General features: G+C 38.7%; 1 protein-coding gene across 5 annotated transcripts in view; it reads left to right on the top strand.

Annotated features, from left to right (window-relative positions):
* LOC129766565 (alpha-mannosidase 2) overlaps positions 1-21143 on the top strand; it is a 446086-nt gene that overhangs the window by 345382 nt on the left and 79561 nt on the right. For all 5 annotated transcript variants that reach the window (XM_055767155.1, XM_055767146.1, XM_055767153.1 and 2 more), the window contains one exon: positions 10745-11280. In XM_055767155.1, coding sequence (XP_055623130.1) covers positions 11084-11280 — 197 coding nt within the window. In that variant the 5' untranslated portion in view covers positions 10745-11083. The remainder of the gene's footprint in view (positions 1-10744; positions 11281-21143) is intronic.

Genomic DNA, 21143 nt, shown 5'->3' with positions numbered 1-21143 from the left:
GACATATTTCGATGTAGTTAGAACTGTATGCGTGGTACTGTTCGCATCACCCTACAAATATGGTTTCCAATTGACCTGTATGCTCAAAATTTTGATAAATTTTCATTCATAATATTTCATTTTCAAAGTGTGTTGAATGCACCCAGAAATCCATTGTCATTATCACTTCCCAAAAGCGGGACACGAAGCTCAATGCCATCAACTCGAATAAGTAGCGGAGATGGTGGCGGAATAGATGCGTTTCCATAACTACTTTTCTCATCGTGCCGTCGATAGTTGTGTTTATATTTTAATAGCTGACCCGGCAAACTTCGTCCCGCCCAAAATTTGTTTTTTGTTATCAACACCTTCAAACATTCACGTTTTTTTTTACTAACCGCAAGTTCATCAGTCCAATCGCAGAACTGTTCATTGATTGATCTTCTAATCGACCCCGTTGAATTTACCTTTTACAAAAAAAAATCCTAGTACTTCTACCAAAAGGGGGGGGAAGGAGTATCTAACCACCGTAAGAACTTCTTTTGCACCCTAAAACCTTCACATGCAAATTTGGTTTCGTCTGCTTGATTAATTCTCGAGTAATGCAGAAATTTGTGTTTCATTTGTATGACAGCCCCCCTTAGAGAGGGGGGTGGTGTATCTAACCACGATAGAATCATTTATTGCACCCCAAAACCTCCACATGCCAAATTTCGTTTCATTCGCTTGATTAATTCTCGAATAATGTAGAAATTTGTGTTTCATTTGTATGGCAGTCCCCCCTTAGAAAGGGGGAGGGGTCTCAAACTATCAAACCTTCCCCGTCCCCAAAAACCCCTACATACCAATTTTCATGTCGATCGGTTCAGTAGTTTTCAAGTACATAAGAATCAGACAGACAGACAGATAGACAGAAATCCATTTATATATATATACTAGCTGACCCGGCAAACGTTGTTCTGCCAAATAAATTGGTTCTAGTGAATATTTTGGTAATTGAATAAACAATAACTGATATATTGTACGTATGTTTGAATGGTTTTACGTTTTTGATCCATTCGTCAAACGAATATTTGGCGATAAGAGCTATGCCATATAGAGGAATTGAGCGCTTTGGACGATGACCGCCAACAATAAAAAAAGGTCACAGGACGGGTTGTGTCCGAGACACGACCGCATAGTTGACGTAGGACTCCGTTAGGCTATCTGTTGTTTTGGATATGTTTGAATATTTACATTATATTACGGAATAGAGCCGTTTTGTCTGGTTGTTAGGTATTGTTTGTTCACAACCGAGTGATGATGACAGAAGAATGGTGATTAGTCATTGGATGGTGCGTATCAAAATAGAAAATGCCAAAGTGGAATTAAATATGATGAAAGCCACCCTCTGTGGCCCTGAACGAGATGGCTCCAGTGTTATGTATGGATGAAATGAAGAAAAAAAGCTCATCAAAGTAATATAAGATAATTATCATTATCGAACAAAATTATCAATTTTTCTCACCAGTAAAAAAAAAAGGTGTTACTTTATTATAGACAAAATATATTTGAATTGGAAAAGGTAATTTCATTTATAATTTTTACTTTCTAAGTGTTTATTCAACCCATTTTAATTTTCGTTTTAAACCCAACGGAACACGGAACTTGTTCATTTTTCCAATTTTTCTCGTAGCATGAACTTCCTTTTGAGAAAAACATAGTTTCATATTTCAAGTCATTTTAACACAATCGCTATCATATACAATTTTACACTAAAAAAAAAAGTTCTAAAAGTTTTACAATGTATGATCGGAAAAGTTGCAAATTTAAATTTTATTTATATTCTATCAAACATGAGTCCTATTCAGTTCATTTGATTTTTCAATTCGTGAAATTTCATATCAATGACCCAGAAACCTTGAATTTGAAATCTCTGTCAGGGAATACATGTCGGTGGAAACAAAAGCTCCCCCCTGCGCTTTCATGTATTTGCAATGCTGAATTACCTCAGGCAGCTTGGTTTTGATGTCTCTGTTAGGGAACACATTTAGATGGAACAAAAGATCCCCCTACTTTCATGTGTTTGCAATGCAGGCTGCTGGGTTTTAATGTCTCTGTTAGGGAACACACTTCGGTGAGAGCAAAAGTTCCCTTTACTTTGATGTATTTACAATGCCGATTTCTCCGTATCTTCAATTTCGACCAATCAGGTATTCTCGTTTGTAGATTTTTCGATTGTTTGATAGTTTGTTTTATATGATATATTACAGGGTTTTCCATTTCGGGCTTCCGAAAGTATACAGCCCTGCGCTGACAACCGTTTAACATAGCTGTCAACCAAAGCGTCATATCGTTAGTTGAATGTCTGCCATTTTACAATATGGATCGTTTTAGCATCGCACAACGTGTTAATTTTGTTAAATTATACTATAAAAATTATGAAAACCCGGCAAATGTTTTTCGAGCATTACGGACGGATTTTGGTCGTCATGGACGGCCTACAGAGCACACAATCACTAATGTAGTGCGTAAATTCGAACAAACTGGATCTGTAGCGGATATTGTGAAACCTGTGCATCATCGTAATGTGCGTTCGGCCGAAAATATTGCTGCTGTTGCTGCCAGTGTGGAGGATGACCCGAATGTTTCGATTCCACGGCGTGCTCAGCAATTGGGCTTGTCAAACACATCATTGTGGCGAATTTTGCATTTGGACTTGCACTTACATCCATATAAAGTCCAACTGGTACAAAAATTAGAGCGTGGTGACCATGGAATGCGTTGGGCATACGTCGATTGGGTGAACGAACAACAGCAGCAAAATGCTGAATTTTCGCATCAAATTTTCTTCAGCGATGAGGCACATTTCGAGCTCGGTGGCTATGTGAACACCCAAAATTACCGTATATGGGGCTCAGAAAATTCACACGTGATTGTTGAGAGGCCATTGCATCCGCCAAAAGTCACTGTTTGGTGCGCATTATGGTCTGGTGGAGTCATCGGGCCGTATTTCTTTGAAAATGAGGACGGCGAGACGGTAACTGTGAATGGTGAGCGCTATGGCCGCATGCTAACCGATTTTTGTTTTGCCACAAATTGAAGATATGGATACGGATGACATGTGGTTTCAGCAGGACGGCGCCACGTGCCACAAATCACGACCGAACATGGCCATATTGCGAACGAAATTTGAGGGACGCATACTTTCGCGTTTTGGTGATGCCAATTGGCCGTCCAGATCATGCGATTTGAACCCGCTAGACTTTTTTTGTGGGGTTATGCAAAAGACCGCAAACATTTGAAAGACAACATTCGTGAAGTTATGACCGAGATACCGCCCCATATGTGCCGAAAAGTCATCGAAAATTACCTGTTCCGGATCAAGGTGTGCGAGGAAGCCATTTAAACAGGTGGTGGACATTTTAATGATGTTGTATTTCACACATAATGGCATAAACCAAACTTTAATTTGAAATAAAAGTTTCATCGAAATTCGAATTCTAAGTGTGTTTTATTTCAATTTACTTTCGGAATTTAAAGTTGGAAAACCCTGTATTTCATCCATTGTGATGAATTGTTATGGAACGCTCAGATCGATTGATGAAGATATCTCGTAAATCCAACAGGAAATAACTGACCAATAATTGTAAGTACATGAGCCGCCGCATCTGTCGTCCATTTCGACCAATCAGAAGTGGGTATTTCCGTTAGGATAGGGGTTGAGATTTTTGAATTGTTCGATAGTTAGTTTCATGAAATATATTATTTTGTTCAATTTAAAAAATTGTAATGGAGTGCCGATATTGATTGACGCAAAAATCTCATCAATCCATCATGAAATAACTGAGCAATAAGCGTTTGAAATTGGACAATTTTAACGATGTGCTCGATTTTCGATTTTCAATTTGTACCCTCATATGTTCCCGAAAGACGTAATCCTACGTCAAAGAATCAAATCATTCAAACCATCTTATTTCAATGTATTTCATTTACGTAACTGATGTGTTTGATGTAAAATATGTAAATAAGTAAAAAAAGAATAATCTATATATATATAAAATTCTCGTGTCACGATGTTCGTGGTCGAACTCCTCCGATACGGCTCGACCGATTTGAGAATAGGACGTAAACTATATATGATACCGCTAGGGTACCGATTACCATATGTTTTATACCGATTAGGGTGGTCCTATGCAAAAAAAAATCTAAATAATTTTTATTTCTTTTTTTTATAAAGTTGGCATAAAAGTACATATAACCTCAAAGGTTTACCTCCATTTCCTATTTTTAATCGCTATTTTAGTATTTTAGTATAAATAATAATCGACCCGTAGATTGTTTTTCAACGAGAACGAATGTCATTCGACCTTGAAACGCAATGCGTATAGACGTCATTGAGCTTCGTGTTCCATTTCGCTTTTAAAACAAAAATTTTAAATGAACTATGGCTCTATTGTGTGTTCTGTGTAACAGAATAACACATTATTTACAGGTAGGGAAAATATCGGACGAAAATAGTCTCTGATAATTATTTTATATTCTGGATAATATTTCGGCTGAAATGCAAGGAGATTTATAGAAAAATAGTTGAGTTAGGGTCAAGGCTATGTCTACTAAGTATTCAAACAACATCGAATAAACATTTGCATTCAAATTTCAACAATTTAAATTCTGCTAATGACGAAATATGGGTGATTGTTCGATATTGTTACCACAAACATAGCCGTTTTTATAGCCTTGCATGGCAGATGAAACTGTACAATGCATTTTCTTAAAAAATTCACCAACGACACGACCCCAAGTCTAGGTGAATGTCCAATATATCAATGAATAAAAACTGATAATGACGGACAATCATTCATAAAAATTAACAACGCAGACATTGACATGGAAAACCGTTCAGTATTCAGTAATTCCTTTTTTCAATTTACATTTAACGTTCAAGAGAACAAACATGTCAGATTCGTGAATGAAATACATCGGGAATGGAATACAAGGAATGTTTTGTGTTTTTTTTTTAATTTTTGTCATCGACTTGGCGCTCTATACCTCGGTATGTCAGACACAAGTATGAAAGAAAGAGTAACGAACGTTTCAACTATGTGTAGAACATTTAAACACACTTACAATACATTAGTTATTTTTTATTTTACAATCAACTTAATCACTAGAAATAATTTGTATGGCAAAACAACGTTTGCCGGGTCAGCTAGTGTTTATATATAAAATGTGAAGTGAAAGAAAGTAATATATTTTTATCTAAAAGTTTAAAATGAAATAAGGAAAATCAATATTCATTTTTTTCAATTACGGTTTCGTTAGTGAAAAATAGGTTTTCTGAATGGATAGTCAAAATCATGACTGTTGGGTCCCATTCATGAATTGTGAAACCAAAGATATGACAACTTCATTGGTGTTGATATACTGGCCAATTTGTTGGCGCATTATTTCGTCGTTGTCATTCAATCGAGAAGTAGTCACATCGATATTCTGAATTTGAAACACAGCCATATTGCTTGCATTATTCACGGACTTTTATACTGCTTTTCGCTGAACAGCGAAACTCAACACTAATATAAACATTAAACGTTTAGCTCAGCTGAGGCGAATGTGGTAGTACCCAACGATTTTCAGTCCGTCAAAGTCTGCGTTACTGATATTTGTCAATGGTTGTCCGTTTCTTCGTTTTTACATTGGATATTCACCTACCCTTGTGATCGTGTTTTCCATCTGCAACGCAAGGCGGTAAAAGCTTCAGAGCACCGAATAGGCCATGAACCATGTTTGGGGGGAACAACATCAAACACTAACCCATATTCCGGAATCCGGTTGGTCTGAAAGCCGATCGGATTCCACGATTTGAACGAAATCGGCTCTTGCATTCTGAAATCTGTTCGACTCAAATTTAATCGATTCCATGGAAATGCGGCAACCTTGCCTTAATCAAAAACAGAAGTTGTGGAGCAATCTACTCTCTATCCGATTAGCAAACCGTTTCGGAGGAGTTTGACCACGAACATCGTGACACGAGAATTTGATATATAAGATATATAGATATCCAGTTCCCAGATTCAAATTTCTCACTACAGGCTCTAGATTCCATTTTCTAGACATGTATTTATAAATCGAAATTTCATGCATATTGAAGATTCAAGATTTGAGATCGCTGATTCTAAACTGTAAGTTTCGATTCACTTTCCGAATTCCAATGTTAATCTTCTCATCCCTAAATGTGTGTTCCCATTAAGGTCAAATAGGCACGGTTTGAATCTTGTTGCCATTTTTACGAATTGGATGCATACGATTCTGTCAACCATGCTCCCGGAGCTCATGGTGAGTCAAACTTTATACATGTACCTGGCCAAAACTAGCCGCTATTAGACGACTGCTCCCTCAGACTGGTCCAAATGAAGAGTTTGGCTATTGGGGAGCGGTTCTTAGCAGATTATTTCCAGTGAATCAAGCAAATGAAATTGTGCATTATTGGCTTTTACAATATCGGGACAATAAACACTATTCACATTTTCAATCGCCTGGCTTGAATTCTCACCTTCTTCAAAGAAAAGCTGAAAATATACCTAATATTCTTCATGTTGACTACCATATTTAACACCCTGTATCTCACAACTGAATAGACCAAAAAAAGCAGCAAACGATTTTTAGGGTAAAATGAAATCTGAGATTATTTGATTCACATTGTTCTAATAAAGGGTGTGTCACATCAAATTGCATCACGGAAAAAACGCTGTAGAAATTCGCCCAGTAGACCGATCCTTTTGAAAATTTTAGACTATTAGAAAATAAAAACTATTAAACAACTTTGGGCATTTTCTTTTTATTCATACTTCGAGCCCAAGCCCGTATGCTCGCACCTTACTCTTTACCCCGTCCATAAGGTTCTGTACAACGTCAGGTTGTAGTTTTTTTTTAACAGAAATCCATTTTCTCTTGAAGTCCGCCTCCGATTTGACAACTTTTGGGTTCTTCCGGAGGGCCTGCTTCATAATCGCCCAATATTTCTCTATTGGGCGAAGCTCCGGCGCGTTGGGCGGGTTCATTTCCTTTGGCACGAAGGTGACCCCGTTGGCTTCGTACCACTCCAACACGTCCTTTGAATAGTGGCACGAAGCGAGATCCGCCCAGAAGATGGTCGGGCCCTAGTGCTGCTTCAATAGTGGTAGTAAGCGCTTCTGTAGGCACTCCTTAAGGTAAACCTGCCCGTTTACCGTGCCGGTCATCACGAAGGGGGCGCTCCGCTTTCCGCAAGAGCAGATCGCTTGCCACACCATGTACTTTTTGGCAAACTTGGATAGTTTCTGCTTGCGAATCTCCTCCGGAACGCTGAATTTGTCCTCTGCGGAGAAGAACAACAGGTCCGGCAGCTGACGAAAGTCCGCTTTGACGTAGGTTTCGTCGTCCATTACCAGGCAATGCGGCTTCGTCAGCATTTCGGTGTACAGCTTCCGGGCTCGCATCTTCCCCACCATGTTTTGCCTTTCGTCGCGGTTAGGAGCCTTCTGAACCTTGTATGTACGCAGGCCCTCCCGCTGCTTGGTCCGCTGGACGAATGAACTTGACAAATTCAGCTTATTAGCGACATCCCGGACCGAACTTCTCGGATCACGTCTAAACTGCTTAACTACGCGCTTGTGATCTTTTTCACTGACGGAGCATCCATTTTTGCCGTTCTTCACCTTCCGGTCGATGGTTAGGTTCTCGAAGTATCGTTTTAGTACTCTGCTGACCGTGGATTGGACGATTCCCAGCATCTTACCGATGTCCCGATGTGACAACTCCGGATTCTCGAAATGAGTGCACAGGATTAATTCACGACGCTCTTTTTCGTTCGACGACATTTTTCCAAATTTACGAAAAATTGACAGTGAAGCATGGCCAACGTGATCTATACACTCTTATCTGATTTTAAAGCGAAAGCTGAAGATATAATTCCTAAAAATTAAATTTCTACAGCGTTTTTTCCGTGATGCAATTTGATGTGACACACCCTTTACATTGTTCATTCCAAATATATGATTCACAAACTAGATTCAAGATTTAGTGTTCATATATATTTTCTGATATTGCACGCAAAAGCCATCCCATCAAATTGCACCGTCCCACTGTTAGGCATTAGAGCAATACTTCTCCATCCCCTACAATCTAGGAGAAATATGATAACGGGGACAATGCTCTACTGCAGTCCTTTTTGCCAACAACAACAACAACATCAGCACCACATATGGACCCGGGAGGTTTCATAAACTTATCTCTACAATTAACGGATGATTTATTCCACCGGTCTCGTTCATCCTCTGGCCGTTATAATTAAACAGGCGTTAGGATTTACGAGCCGAGATATTTATGGCGCCGCGCAGCCATATCCGCAAATGAGTTTGAATTTCGGTGGAATAGCTTTATGAGGCTTTATAATTCTGGCAAACATTAGGACCTTGGATGGATTGTTGATGGTGTTGTAAGATAGGTAGAAATATATACAGAGGTTGTTTAGTACCACTATAGATTAAGTATTAGAACTTGAAACTATAAACAAACCAATCGATATTATGATATTAAATGTGGATATTTTTTCGTCGTTATTTTACAGATTACTCGGAATTGATATAAATTTATTTTTTCGCGATAATTCTTAAGAAGAGAAAAGCAAAAAATACATTTTACTCAAACAAACAAATATTTCTAGCGCTTTGTAATCTCATTCATTTATCGTACACGCCCACAACATCATAATGAAATAGTGCCAACGTGCAATGTGCGATGCTTAAAATTAATGAATCACAAGTGTACTACACAAAAAAATGACAGACTGATAAGTAATATGACGAATTTCATGCCAACTCGACTGGTCATCGGCAGCAATATCTCAGATTACAGTGAAACGTTGTGGATGTTAAGACATTGCTCTTTTAAGCAACTTTGCTTACTTGAAATATTCAAAAACAAATTGGACTACTTTTTGAAAAGGTCTAAAGTTTTTTCTTTATTTTTCACAATAAGCTATCACTCAAATACCTAGAAAATGTTGGTCATACAATAAAATATAGGAAACCGAGTTGGCATAAAATTCGCCATTTACATAAACATTCACAATTATTGATCGATCGATTCTTGTACACACAGTCCAAAATCACTTCAACATTTTTCGCTCTCTGCGCGGAATATCAATTATCTAAAGGGTGTGTCACATCAAATTGCATCACGGAAAAAACGCTGTAGAAATTCGCCCAGTAGACCGATCCTTTTGAAAATTTTAGACAGTAAAATAAAAACTATTAAACAACTTTTGGCATTTTCTTTTTATTCATACTTCGAGCCCAAGCCCGTATGCTCGCACCTTCCTCTTTACCCCGTCCATAAGGTTCTGTACAACGTCAGGTTGTAGTTTTTTTTTAACAGAAATCCATTTTCTCTTGAAGTCCGCCTCCGATTTGACAACTTTTGGGTTCTTCCGGAGGGCCTGCTTCATAATCGCCCAATATTTCTCTATTGGGCGAAGCTCCGGCGCGTTGGGCGGGTTCATTTCCTTGGCACGAAGGTGACCCCGTTGGCTTCGTACCACTCCAACACGTCCTTTGAATAGTGGCACGGAGCGAGATCCGCCCAGAAGATGGTCGGGCCCTCGTGCTGCTTCAATAGTGGTAATAAGCGCTTCTGTAGGCACTCCTTAAGGTAAACCTGCCCGTTTACCGTGCCGGTCATCACGAAGGGGGCGCTCCGCTTTCCGCAAGAGCAGATCGCTTGCCACACCATGTACTTTTTGGCAAACTTGGATAGTTTCTGCTTGCGAATCTCCTCCGGAACGGTGAATTTGTCCTCTGCGGAGAAGAACAACAGGCCCGGCAGCTGACGAAAGTCCGCTTTGACGTAGGATTCGTCGTCCATTACCAGGCAATGCGGCTTCGTCAGCATTTCGGTGTACAGCTTCCGGGCTCGCGTCTTCCCCACCATGTTTTGCCTTTCGTCGCGGTTAGGAGCCTTCTGAACCTTCTATGTACGCAGGCCCTCCCGCTGCTTGGTCCGCTGGAACTTGACAAATTCAGCTTATTGGCGACATCCCGGACCGAACTTCTCGGATCACGTCTAAACTGCTTAACTACGCGCTTATGATCTTTTTCACTGACGGAGCATCCATTTTTGTCGTTCTTCACCATCCGGTCGATGGTTAGGTTCTCGAAGTATCGTTTTAGTACTCTGCTGACCGTGGATTGGACGATTCCCAGCATCTTACCGATGTCCCGATGTGACAACTCCGGATTCTCGAAATGAGTGCACAGGATTAATTCACGACGCTCTTTTTCGTTCGACGACATTTTTCCAAATTTTTTCCAAAATTGACAGTGAAGCATGGCCAACGTGATCTATACACTCTTATCTGATTATAATCGAAAGCTGAAGATATAATTCCTAAAAATTAAATTTCTACAGCGTTTTTTCCGTGATGCAATTTGATGTGACACACCCTTTAATTCTCGTATCAACAGAATTAAAAAAATCGCCATCCTTATATTTCATTCCAATATCATCGGCTGTACGGAACTTCATCAAGCGGTAAAAATTCCCTTCCACCACGAAACAGACCCAACTGTGCGGCAACCCCAAGCCACAGTAATTCTCGACCGCCTGCGAAGGCTGAAACGAGACTGATAGACTAAACTCCCAGACGATGGGAGAACATAAACATAACTTACTACCCGACAAGCTAGCTAGCCTATTTTAACATTTTATTCATTTGACCTTTTTATGTTTTCTTTTCTCTTTTTTTCAGATGCAAATCTAAAAATGTAACTCTGCTACGAAGGCCTCCCCAGAGTGTTATGTGTGAATGAATGGCCAAATAGCATAGTGTCATAAAAGCAGAGCAAATAAATTTTCTGCCTGCCCTCCTGCCCTACCAAGAGAAAGCGGAAAGCGGAAAGGAGTGGATCATAAAGGTTCCTCCACGTTCCCTCCCACGTCTGGCACTACCATCCGCTTACCGAGGAAAGCAACAAAATTCACCATAAATGAGTAGCAACTCGCAACCGGCAACAAGTTCAGTGTTCCAGTAGTGCAGTGTGTTATAACGAGCGAAGGTGCGAAGGAACCCCTCACTAGGTCGCTTTTCATGCTCTCGGTGGTGCTCCAGCAGAGAAGCCGAATCATGACCGTGAAAATCTTCCGCCGGGGCTCGGCCCGCTGCATCGGGCTGCTGTCGGCATTCGTCACGATCCTGCTCTGCCTGTACTACATCTCAATGGGGCAACCCTCGGGTACGGCTGGGCCCAGCAGCACTCTTCACAAGGACGGTCTGCACCAGAAGCGGTAAGTTGTGTATCAGCCAGTTTTCACTGCATTCGAATTTGAATTCTCCGTCCGATTGGGGGTGGGAAAACATCATGGAGGCGAAAGACTGTCACACACCGGGCAAATGCTCATTTTGTTTCTTTTTCTGCTGCATTTTAAGGAATGTACTATGGAAGGGTTGGCTACCATTGACTAGAAGTGGTTGGGATGAGTATTCATGAAAATTGACTCAGCAGACAAATATATTCCCTCGCATGAAGCAAAAATTCAAAGTGCTAGAACCACACCAAAGTGGTAAAGAATGTGCAATAAGCAGACAAATCATCTGATCAAGTGAATTATATTCAAACCTTGTCGTGTGACTTACAATGCTCATAGGTTGATAATAAGGTTGCCAATTCACACTGCATAAAAGTTGAAACATCATTATCCGGTGGGTTATTGATCGCGGTGCCCAACATTACAGCACCGCTCATTTTAAGCTCCAAAGCCAGGCATTCCGTTTTGCATATCGACGAAGCGGTCACATTCGTAGCGTAAACCGTTTTGGAAAGGATATTTTCACGAATATAGATGGCAATTGCACGACCCCTTTTGTACGTCCGATCGTTCCGTACGAGACAGTAACCAGGTATAGAAACGGCTTGGTCAGGAATGGAATTATTTAGCCATGTTTCCGAGAAGCAAGCGACGGATATCTTGGAGTCATACAACATTAGTTTGACTTCTTCAAACTTACAGAATCGTCGTGCACAAAGACTTTGAACGTTGGTATGGCATATGTTGAATTTGTTTGCCTTGAGTTTGGTGTTCATAACAACTCTGGGAATCGTGTGTTGTGAGAGTGTGTGATTACTTAAGGATGACATCAGTTAACGTGAGGGAAACAATATACATGGAAAGGCTGCTTTCTAATGATAGTTCCCATGTTTTACATACAGTTCCAGTATACAAACAAATTTCTTTAGTACAAATTACATACAATCTCCACTCTAACAAACAATAACAAGTATACATGTAGCATTAGTTAATTCAAATTTGCATTAATTGATCGATAGATGAAACTGACAGGTAAGGACTATCACCATTTTTCTTCACTTGTACAATTCCTAGTTTGGTCGAAACTGCGACCAGTTTATTCTCTCGACGCAACTTCAATGCAGCACGCTTTATTGTCCTCGCATTCACAGTCACATTCTCGTTAATATAGATGCGACAATCCGATGAAATTCCGATGTGCCGCAGCTTTAAATTACGCTTAGCCAAGTACTTCGAGTAAAATTCATCCCTTAAGCATGTCACAGAGAATTGTAGTAGGGTAAAACATTCATTGCCGTCAGCAAGCTTTATCGCCATAATCTGCTTCTGAAGATCTTCTTTGATGTCATAAAGTTTCGAGTTAAGCTCAGCTTTCGAGGCATCTATAAGTTGGTTAGTTTCGTCGAAACGTTTAGAGAGCATTGCAACTGCGCTTTCCAAGGTGCATCCAGAGTTACCTGCCAGACAGGCATAAAGCTTCTGGCTTCTAGTTGACATCGTTGTTTACGAACAGGTGTAGACAGAAAAAAAAATCCCACAGTAAATCGTAATAGAATGTCACAGTAGACCGTAATAGGACAATGGATATGTGCTGTCGATAGTATTGAAAACTTTTTCAGCGTTCTTGGTTGTTAATGGTTGATGTTACCGACATGAACTGTTCATTTGGTAGCCACTTACCATTATTGATTGAAAGCTAAGCGATTTTCCAAATAATCTCAACATATCATAGCTTATATCAGCAATTTGATGCCAAAACGATACAGATTTCCATGAAAATTGGTAGTTTTGTTCCTTATCCCGGCAAACTTCCTCCCGCCCAAAATGGAACTTTGTCATCTATACCTTCAAACATTCACGCTTTGATTTGATTGATTGATCTTCAAATTGCCCGTTTGAAGTTTCCTTTGACTATAAGTTTCGTAGTACTTCTACCAAAACTCGTCATTATAATATCAAATTATTTTCAGACACAATTCTCGTTGAGGCTTTTTCAATCATTTGCAAATAATATGTTTCTCCGTTACATGGAATACATGTTTGATACAGAAATTATAATAAAATGAAGACATCTCAAAACGGACGATTCCTTCCGCGAGTTTCGCGTTTACCAACACATTTGACGATCCGTTTTTATTTATATACTTAAAGGATAGAAGATTTTTTTACCCTGAAAATCCATTTCCACTTTCAAACAATGATCAATTTCGTTAGCACCAACTTTGAAAAGACCAACAACGCATATCACGATGTAATTTCGAAACATATGAGAATTCACTTTTCCCATTTTCCGATTTTTTTTCAATTGTCATGTTTGGCTGGAATATGGTTGATTGAAATATGTGTAATTTTTTTCTGGGATCCTACTCCCTCTTCCAAAAGAAGGAGGGGTGTAAAACCATCATTGAAACATTTCTAGTACCCAAAACCCATTTGTATGGCAGTCCTCACCTCCTTAGAGAGAGGGAAGAAGTATCGACCCACCATAGAAACATTTACTGCCCCCTAAAACCTCCGTATGCCAAATTTGATTCCATTTACTTGATTAGTTCTCGAATTATGTGCCCCTCCCCCCGTAGAGAGGAGGAGAGGAGTGTCGAACTACCATAGAAAAAATGATTAACCCCTAAAACTTCCATATGCAAAATTCGGTTCCTTTTGCTTAATGAATCATCGAGTTGAGCAGGGTTGTAGAAGAGTTCTTGAGTTAGCAGCCCTTCACTATTAGAGAGGGGGGAGGAGTGTCAAACCATCATTTCAACATTTATTGACACCTAAAACCTCCATATGCCTAATTTGATTACTTTTGCTTGATTAGTTCATTTCTCTTTTTCTATTTACGAAAAAAATTGCAGTATTTAAAATATGTATTTAAAATATTGTAAAATATGTATATGTCGAAAGATAAAATGTTTACGCGTTATATGCTTCTTACTTTTTGATCCAAAAACTTGTTTCAATGGCTTTAAAATTGCTTTCAAAATAGACTATTGAAATCAAACCAATCGGTATACAAGCGAGTGCCGTTCGGAAATCCACACAGTTATGATTGCGCAACGATTTAGATACGATCGCTGGAATGTATGGATGTTTCCCTAACACCGACTCAAAACCATGGGCATAGCAAATTAGATGCAAGCAGCGGAAAATGTTGTACTCGCTTGCGTATCTGGAAATTGGAATGTTTCCCTAACACAAACTTCAAAACCATGGAGCCTGGGGAAATCGGCATTGCAAAATAGATTCAAGCTGCGAAAAATTTGGTACTCGCTTGCGTTTCTGGAAATCGGAGTGTTTCCCTAACACCGACTTCAAAAGCATGGAGCCTGTGGGAATCGGTATAGCAAATTAGATGCAAGCAGCGGGTACATTTGTACTTCTTCTTCTTGAATGGCGTTGACGTTCCCTATGGAACTTTTGCCGTCTCAACGTATGCATGAACTAGCGTCATTTATTAATAGCTCTTAAACAACCGAACGAAATGGTATGATAAACACTTCATTCGAAAGATAAAATGTTTACGCGTTATATGCTTCTTACTTTTTGATCCAAAAACTTGTTTCAATGGCTTTAAAATTGCTTTCAAAATAGACTATTGAAATCACACCAATCGATAACACGCCTTGAATGTATTCCGAGGGGCAAGTTCTAGAATACGCGTGACCACAGTGCAAGTCGAAGGAAATTTCTCTGAGGGAATGTTTGCCTAACAGACTTCAAAATCATGAAGCCTGGGGAAATTAGCATTGTAAAATAGATTCAGGCTGCGAATACTTTTGTACTCGCCTTCGTTTCTGCAAATCAGAATGTTTCCCTAACACAGATTTCAAACCATGGAGCCTGAGGAAATCGGCATTACAAAGAAGATGCAAGCTGCGGGTACTTTTATACTCGCTTGCGATTCTGTAAATCGGAATGTTTCCCTAACATAGACTTCAAAGCCATGGAACCAGGGGAAATTGGCATAGCAAATTAGATGCAAACTACGTGTACTTTTGAACTCGCTTGCATTTTTACACTCCGGAATTCGATTTGCTAACATGGTCTATACCGTTTGGTGATTAGGCAAAATGTTGATAACTATTTGTTGCGATAACTACTACCATAATGCATGAATTGACCTAAATTGGGATTTGTTTGCCATTGAATTTGTAAATTGTTTCATTCATTCACTAGTTTAATCAATAATTTCATCAATACACACAAAAGATAGCTCTGCGCATCGGCGATATCGTAACCAATTGATAACTAAGCCAACGGCAGTCTTACGTCAACCTTGCGGTTATATGAATTCTGATGTGATTTAAAACAAAAAAGTACTCTTTTCATATATTTGTCGTGTTATACCGTTATGTTCATAAAATTTTATGAATTCGCTTATAATTTCCAACAACTTTTCCATATACATCACTATGGTAAAAAAAATATGTTTAGGAGTTACTTTGGGAAACATGTTGCTTAATGCAAAACGTAGCGATATTGAAAAATCATTTTTTATCTCATCACAAGGCTTTTACATATTATTCGTGTTGCACAGTCAAAACATGAACAGTTTTCAAATTAGACTTGAAATTCCAACTACACAAATACACCTCGTTGATTCAACTGGACGTTATGGGTACAAACATAGTTAACTTGTTTACGTTATACCTAGATTGTACCTTAAGTCAGATATCTTTAAGTTACTTCTGTATATGTATATAAAGTTACTCAGATTCAAACATCGTTCACGTTCACGTTTTTTTACGTGGATTTTCCAATTAGTGTGATTTTTTTACGCGGATTTTCCAATAAACGCGGTTTTTTTATGCGAATTTTCGAATTAACGCGGTTTTTTTCACACAGATTTTGCAATTAAAGTGGTTTTTTACGAGGTACGTATCCCCCGCGTAAAAAAACCTGGGTGTATACCACAATCTCTATATACAGCCATTCCATGCCAAACCGATATAGTGGTTCTCAGATTTCTATGAAAAGTGGTAGTTTTGTTCTTTACTGTAAAATATTAGATCCGTATTTTTTTTTATTTTTTCGTTAGGGTGACCATTTCCATTTTAGGGTGGTCCGAACTTTTTCCACTTTTTCTCAAAAATGACTTTCTTTGAAATTTCATAACTCTGAAACCATTGAAGATGATCGACATATCAAATTAAATCCAATGCTAACCTTTTACTAGAAAATATAGAACTTGCAAAAAAAAGATAGATTTTATTTTCGTAATTATTGATTGTAACTGTTTTTTATTGTTCTATTTTTTTTCAATTATTTTTTCTTTGAAAGCTGAGCCTTTTTTCCACAACATATCTCAATATCAGAGATGTTACTTTTTTTCGTTTTTGAGATATGAATATATATTTTTCCCCTTTTATCCAAAAATGACGTTTTTCGAAAATTCATAACATTTGAACTACTGATTCAGATGAACAATACATCAAATTGAAGCCAAAGAGCTAAACTTCTTTTTAAAAATATCGCGAAAGTATCATATCACAAAATTGGGTTCTTGTCGCATAGGTCTAATCTAGTCATAAAGGAATATTGAACGAAGACTTAAAACATGTTAAACTTGAAAAATCATATCTCAAAACGAAAAAAAATTGCATCTCTGTTATCGACATGTATTATGTAAAAAATCCTCAGCTTTCTAGATAAAATATAAAAAATATAGCGCCCTTTATCTTTAACCGAGAAAACTATGAAAAACTAACTCAATCAACAATTATAAAAACGAAAATCCAAAAAATCGCTAAAATTGTATTTTTTCAAATAGAACTAATTCATAAGCTTCAACTTGATAAGACGGTCATCTGAATCGGTTCAGTAGATCAAAAGTTATGATTCTTTATAGTGGGGAAAAGGAGGAAAAATTGCAGTGAAAAGCGCTCGCATTGAACCGAGCCTTCGGTAAACGCCGTTACCCAGGCAGCAACCAAAATCAAGCTCCCCCCGCTGGTGGTGAAGGCGGTCGCTCTTGACAAACTCATCAGCGAATTCGCATCGATGGGTGTTACAGCAGAGTACAAACTGTGTGGCATAATTCAGTCTTTTTTCAAGCAGTAAACATTGTTTGTTTTCCGTCATCATAAGGGTTTTATTGGTGCCTTTGAGAATGCATCAATGCAATAAACTGACGTTATTATTATTTTTTAATTAAATAGTTTATTTTTACAGGCTCAGTTACATAAGTTTAAAGGAGCCAAACTCCTATCTGTATTGTTACAAGTATATACAAACATTTTTCATTAATTCTTGTGTTAATGAAGTAGAGAACCGATTACTCGCGGTTTGCTCGAGTTTAGAAGGGTGACATTTTTTTCAGGAAAAGGAAGGGATATTCGTTCCACTTACGTTGCCAGTTGGCGATGGTATTTTTACGGACTAAAGAATAAAATTCATTGAAGGCGATTTGACGCTGATAAATTTCGCCTTCAATTGCACCTACCTTTGCCAATGAGTCAGCCCTCTCATTACCCGAAATTGAGCAATGTGAAGGGACCCAGACAAAGGTAATAACATAACAGCGTCTGGTTAAAGCACTCAAAATTTCTCGTATTCTCTCAAGGAAGTACGGCGAGTGCTTTTCCGGCCTCACTGAACGGATAGCTTCGACAGAGCTAAGACTATCCGTTACAATGTAATAGTGTTCAACAGGTCGTGAGGCGACGCTGTCCAGCGTCCAGTGTATTGCTGCCAATTCAGCAATATACACTGAGCAAGGATTCTGAAGACTGTGGGAGGTGCTAAAAAATTCGTTGAACACTCCAAATCCTGTGGACTCATTCATAGAGGACCCATCAGTAAAGTACATATTATCACAATTGATACGCCCATACTTTGCATTGAACATCGTAGAAACGATCCCCGATCGATGATAATCTGGAATTCCATGGATTTTCTCCTTCAATGGCCCAGGTTGAAAAATTGTTCAAAGTATCTTGTAAGGGTTCTTGCAGGTCGGATTCTTTTGATCCTACGACAGACACTACTCCATCATCTACAAGTTGTCTTAAGCTGCAATTTTGTGTAAGGCAATTGTCAATGTCGCTTACATAGAAGATGTACAAAAGGGGGCTTAAACAGGAGCCCTGAGGGAGGCCCGTGTAAGAGACCCGACTCACTGCTGAATCTCCGTGAGAAAAATTCAAATGTTTCTCACAAAGCAAGTTATATAACATATTATTCAACAGAGGCGGCAGACCACGAGAGTGTAATTTGTCTGACAAAACCTCTATTGAAACAGAATCAAAGGCCCCCTTTATGTCCAAGAATACTGAAGCCATTTGTTTTTTTTCGGCGTAAGCCATTTGAATTTCTGAAGAAAGCAACGCAAGACAATCATTCATACCTTGCCCCTGCGGAACCCATATTGTGTATCTGAGAGTAAGCCATTCGTTTCAACCCAACGATCAAGGCGAAACAAGATCATTTTCTCCAACAATTTCTGTATACAAGACAGCATTGCTATTGGGCGGTACGAATTGAAGTCGGACGCGGGGTTTCCGGGTTTTTGAATAAATTCAACAAGCGATGTTTCGCCACATCAGGGCGGTGTTTCAACAAGTTGAACTTAATTCTATCCGTTCCTGGAGCCGAATTGTTACAAGAAAGGAGAGCAAGAGAGAATTCTACCATCTAATACTAGGAATCAAGATCGCACCTATCTTGATGTATATCTCGAACATTTTTTTTGCACAGGAACGGAATCGGGACAAACCTTCCGTGCAAAATTAAAAATCCATCGATGTGAATATTCTTCGCTTTCATTCGATGAAGAGCGATTTCTCATGTTTGAGCCAATTTCCATAATTTTTTCATTGACGTTTCTCGTGACAAACCTCCCACGAAAGTTCGCCAATAAGCACGTTTTTTCCCTTTGATCAAGTTTTTAAATTGATTTTCAAGGTCCTAATACGTTTGAAAATTCTCAATGGTTCCACGTTTTCGAAAAGCGTTCGATTTATCCTGATAAAGCTTGGAACATTGGCTATCCCACCATGGATTGGGAGGCAAACTGACGTTATGACGAAGCAAGCGTTAAGGTTGTGCGCCAAAAAAAATATTTGGGGAATACCAAGCATCTTGAATGTCTTACTGGAATGTTATAAGTTATTTGGGTTCGCGTGCCAGTCGCAAAACTGCCTTCAACAAGGATTGCAATTTCGCTAATCCCGATCGCAATGAAGCAATGATTTTCTTTTCGAGATTATTGTGGTTAACAGAATGAGTTCATTTTATTATTGAGTCACCAAGGAAGTAAATGTCGTTCTGAATGTTTGTATATGATTTTGGTGTGATTCCTTTGTATGAGAGGTGTGATTCCTTCGAGGCAATACTAAATAACATATAGCATGAGATTTGATACTTGCAAGTGTTGTCATTGTTGTTGTTTCCATGCGGTGCCAAAGATATATTGATGTAGTTATGAGATGTGGAATAATGGTGCTGGTGCAACATGTATATAATCGACTGTAGCCGAATATATGACAATTGCGAAAAAGGCCACCGGAATAACGTTCGAGGTAAATTTTCAATGCATTGACATGAAATAAATTGCGACATACGATCAGCTAGTGTATTGTTTTGCGAGGACAAGAATGAATCATCAATCAATTATCGTGAACTGATTCTAAAATGAAAAAACCATTTCAGAGATTTCTTTCACTAAGCAGTTGTTTCTAAAATTTCACAGCATTATAGAATAATATCCGAAGGTATAAACAAACGACTTATATAAAATAACAGCGTAGTTCTACGTCAACAATGCGGTCGTATCTTGGGCACAACTTCCTATAATTTTTTTTTCGAAAAAAGATCATTAATTTTGGTCAGTCGTAATTAAAATTGGGAAAATTACGCTCTATGCTCTCAAAAAAATTAGCCATATGAAAATGAACAACGCCATGGGTATTTATCACCAACTTCATCGTATCTGTTTCTTTTCACTAGTAAAACTTTGTTATTATATAACATTCTCTATGGGGCAATGCAATGACTAGCATTCCCATATTGAATTTTTGCTTTTCAACGTAAAATGCAAAAAAACCTCAACAATTATACGGTAGAGCAGAATTGGGAACTAATTATGAAATATGATGACAAATGACGAATAACTTCGCAATGTAAGGGATAAAGTATGCGAGTTACGGAACGAGTAAAACGATTGTATTAACCCAACTCAACTCTTCTGGGAAAACGAGAGAAATAAACAAACTTGAGAAAAAATCGCCATCCCAAGCAATCATTACTGGAATCATATTGCCCCAATAAATTCAGAAATAGAATTTAGCATAAAACGCGTATTTGTTCAACCCTAGTTCTGCCTCCGTGAATTATAACTTCGCCAACTCGAAGTTCGTCAACCAGGCCTACTCAATTGAAAGATCTTAATTACAATTTAAAGAATAAATAACAATACCAACAAAGTAATCAGACTTTGCCGCCGGTCGGAAATTTCCAACGTGGCATTGGGTCTCTTCGCAAAGTTTTCCGATACACCGGGCGCGCGACGGATCGCTTCACATTGAATCACTTTACAAATAACAATTCTATGCTAATGTAACGTCAACTTCGTTTCCGTCTCGTGGCTCGTGCTGTCTCCGTTCCCGCCGAACTTACCGGACATATACATATTGATTTTACTCCCAAGAAATTGCAGAAAAAGTTTGAAATTCAATTTTCATCCAATTAGACTTGGAAAGAAAAGCAAAATAACTCGCCCAAAGTGTCCTTCTCCTCTCTTCGGTTGTATTGAAAAGTGGAGATAAAGAAAATAATAAAATAAAAAGTAAAGAAGTGAAAAGGTACGCCGAACAGCTGGACGGGTAGATCTTACGGTGGAAAGG

This window comes from Toxorhynchites rutilus, chromosome 1 (genome assembly GCF_029784135.1).
Source record: "Toxorhynchites rutilus septentrionalis strain SRP chromosome 1, ASM2978413v1, whole genome shotgun sequence".
Lineage (NCBI taxonomy): Eukaryota > Metazoa > Arthropoda > Insecta > Diptera > Culicidae > Toxorhynchites > Toxorhynchites rutilus.
The sequence above is the reverse complement of the archived record's forward strand: the minus strand, read 5'-3'. Positions and strand labels throughout refer to the sequence as shown.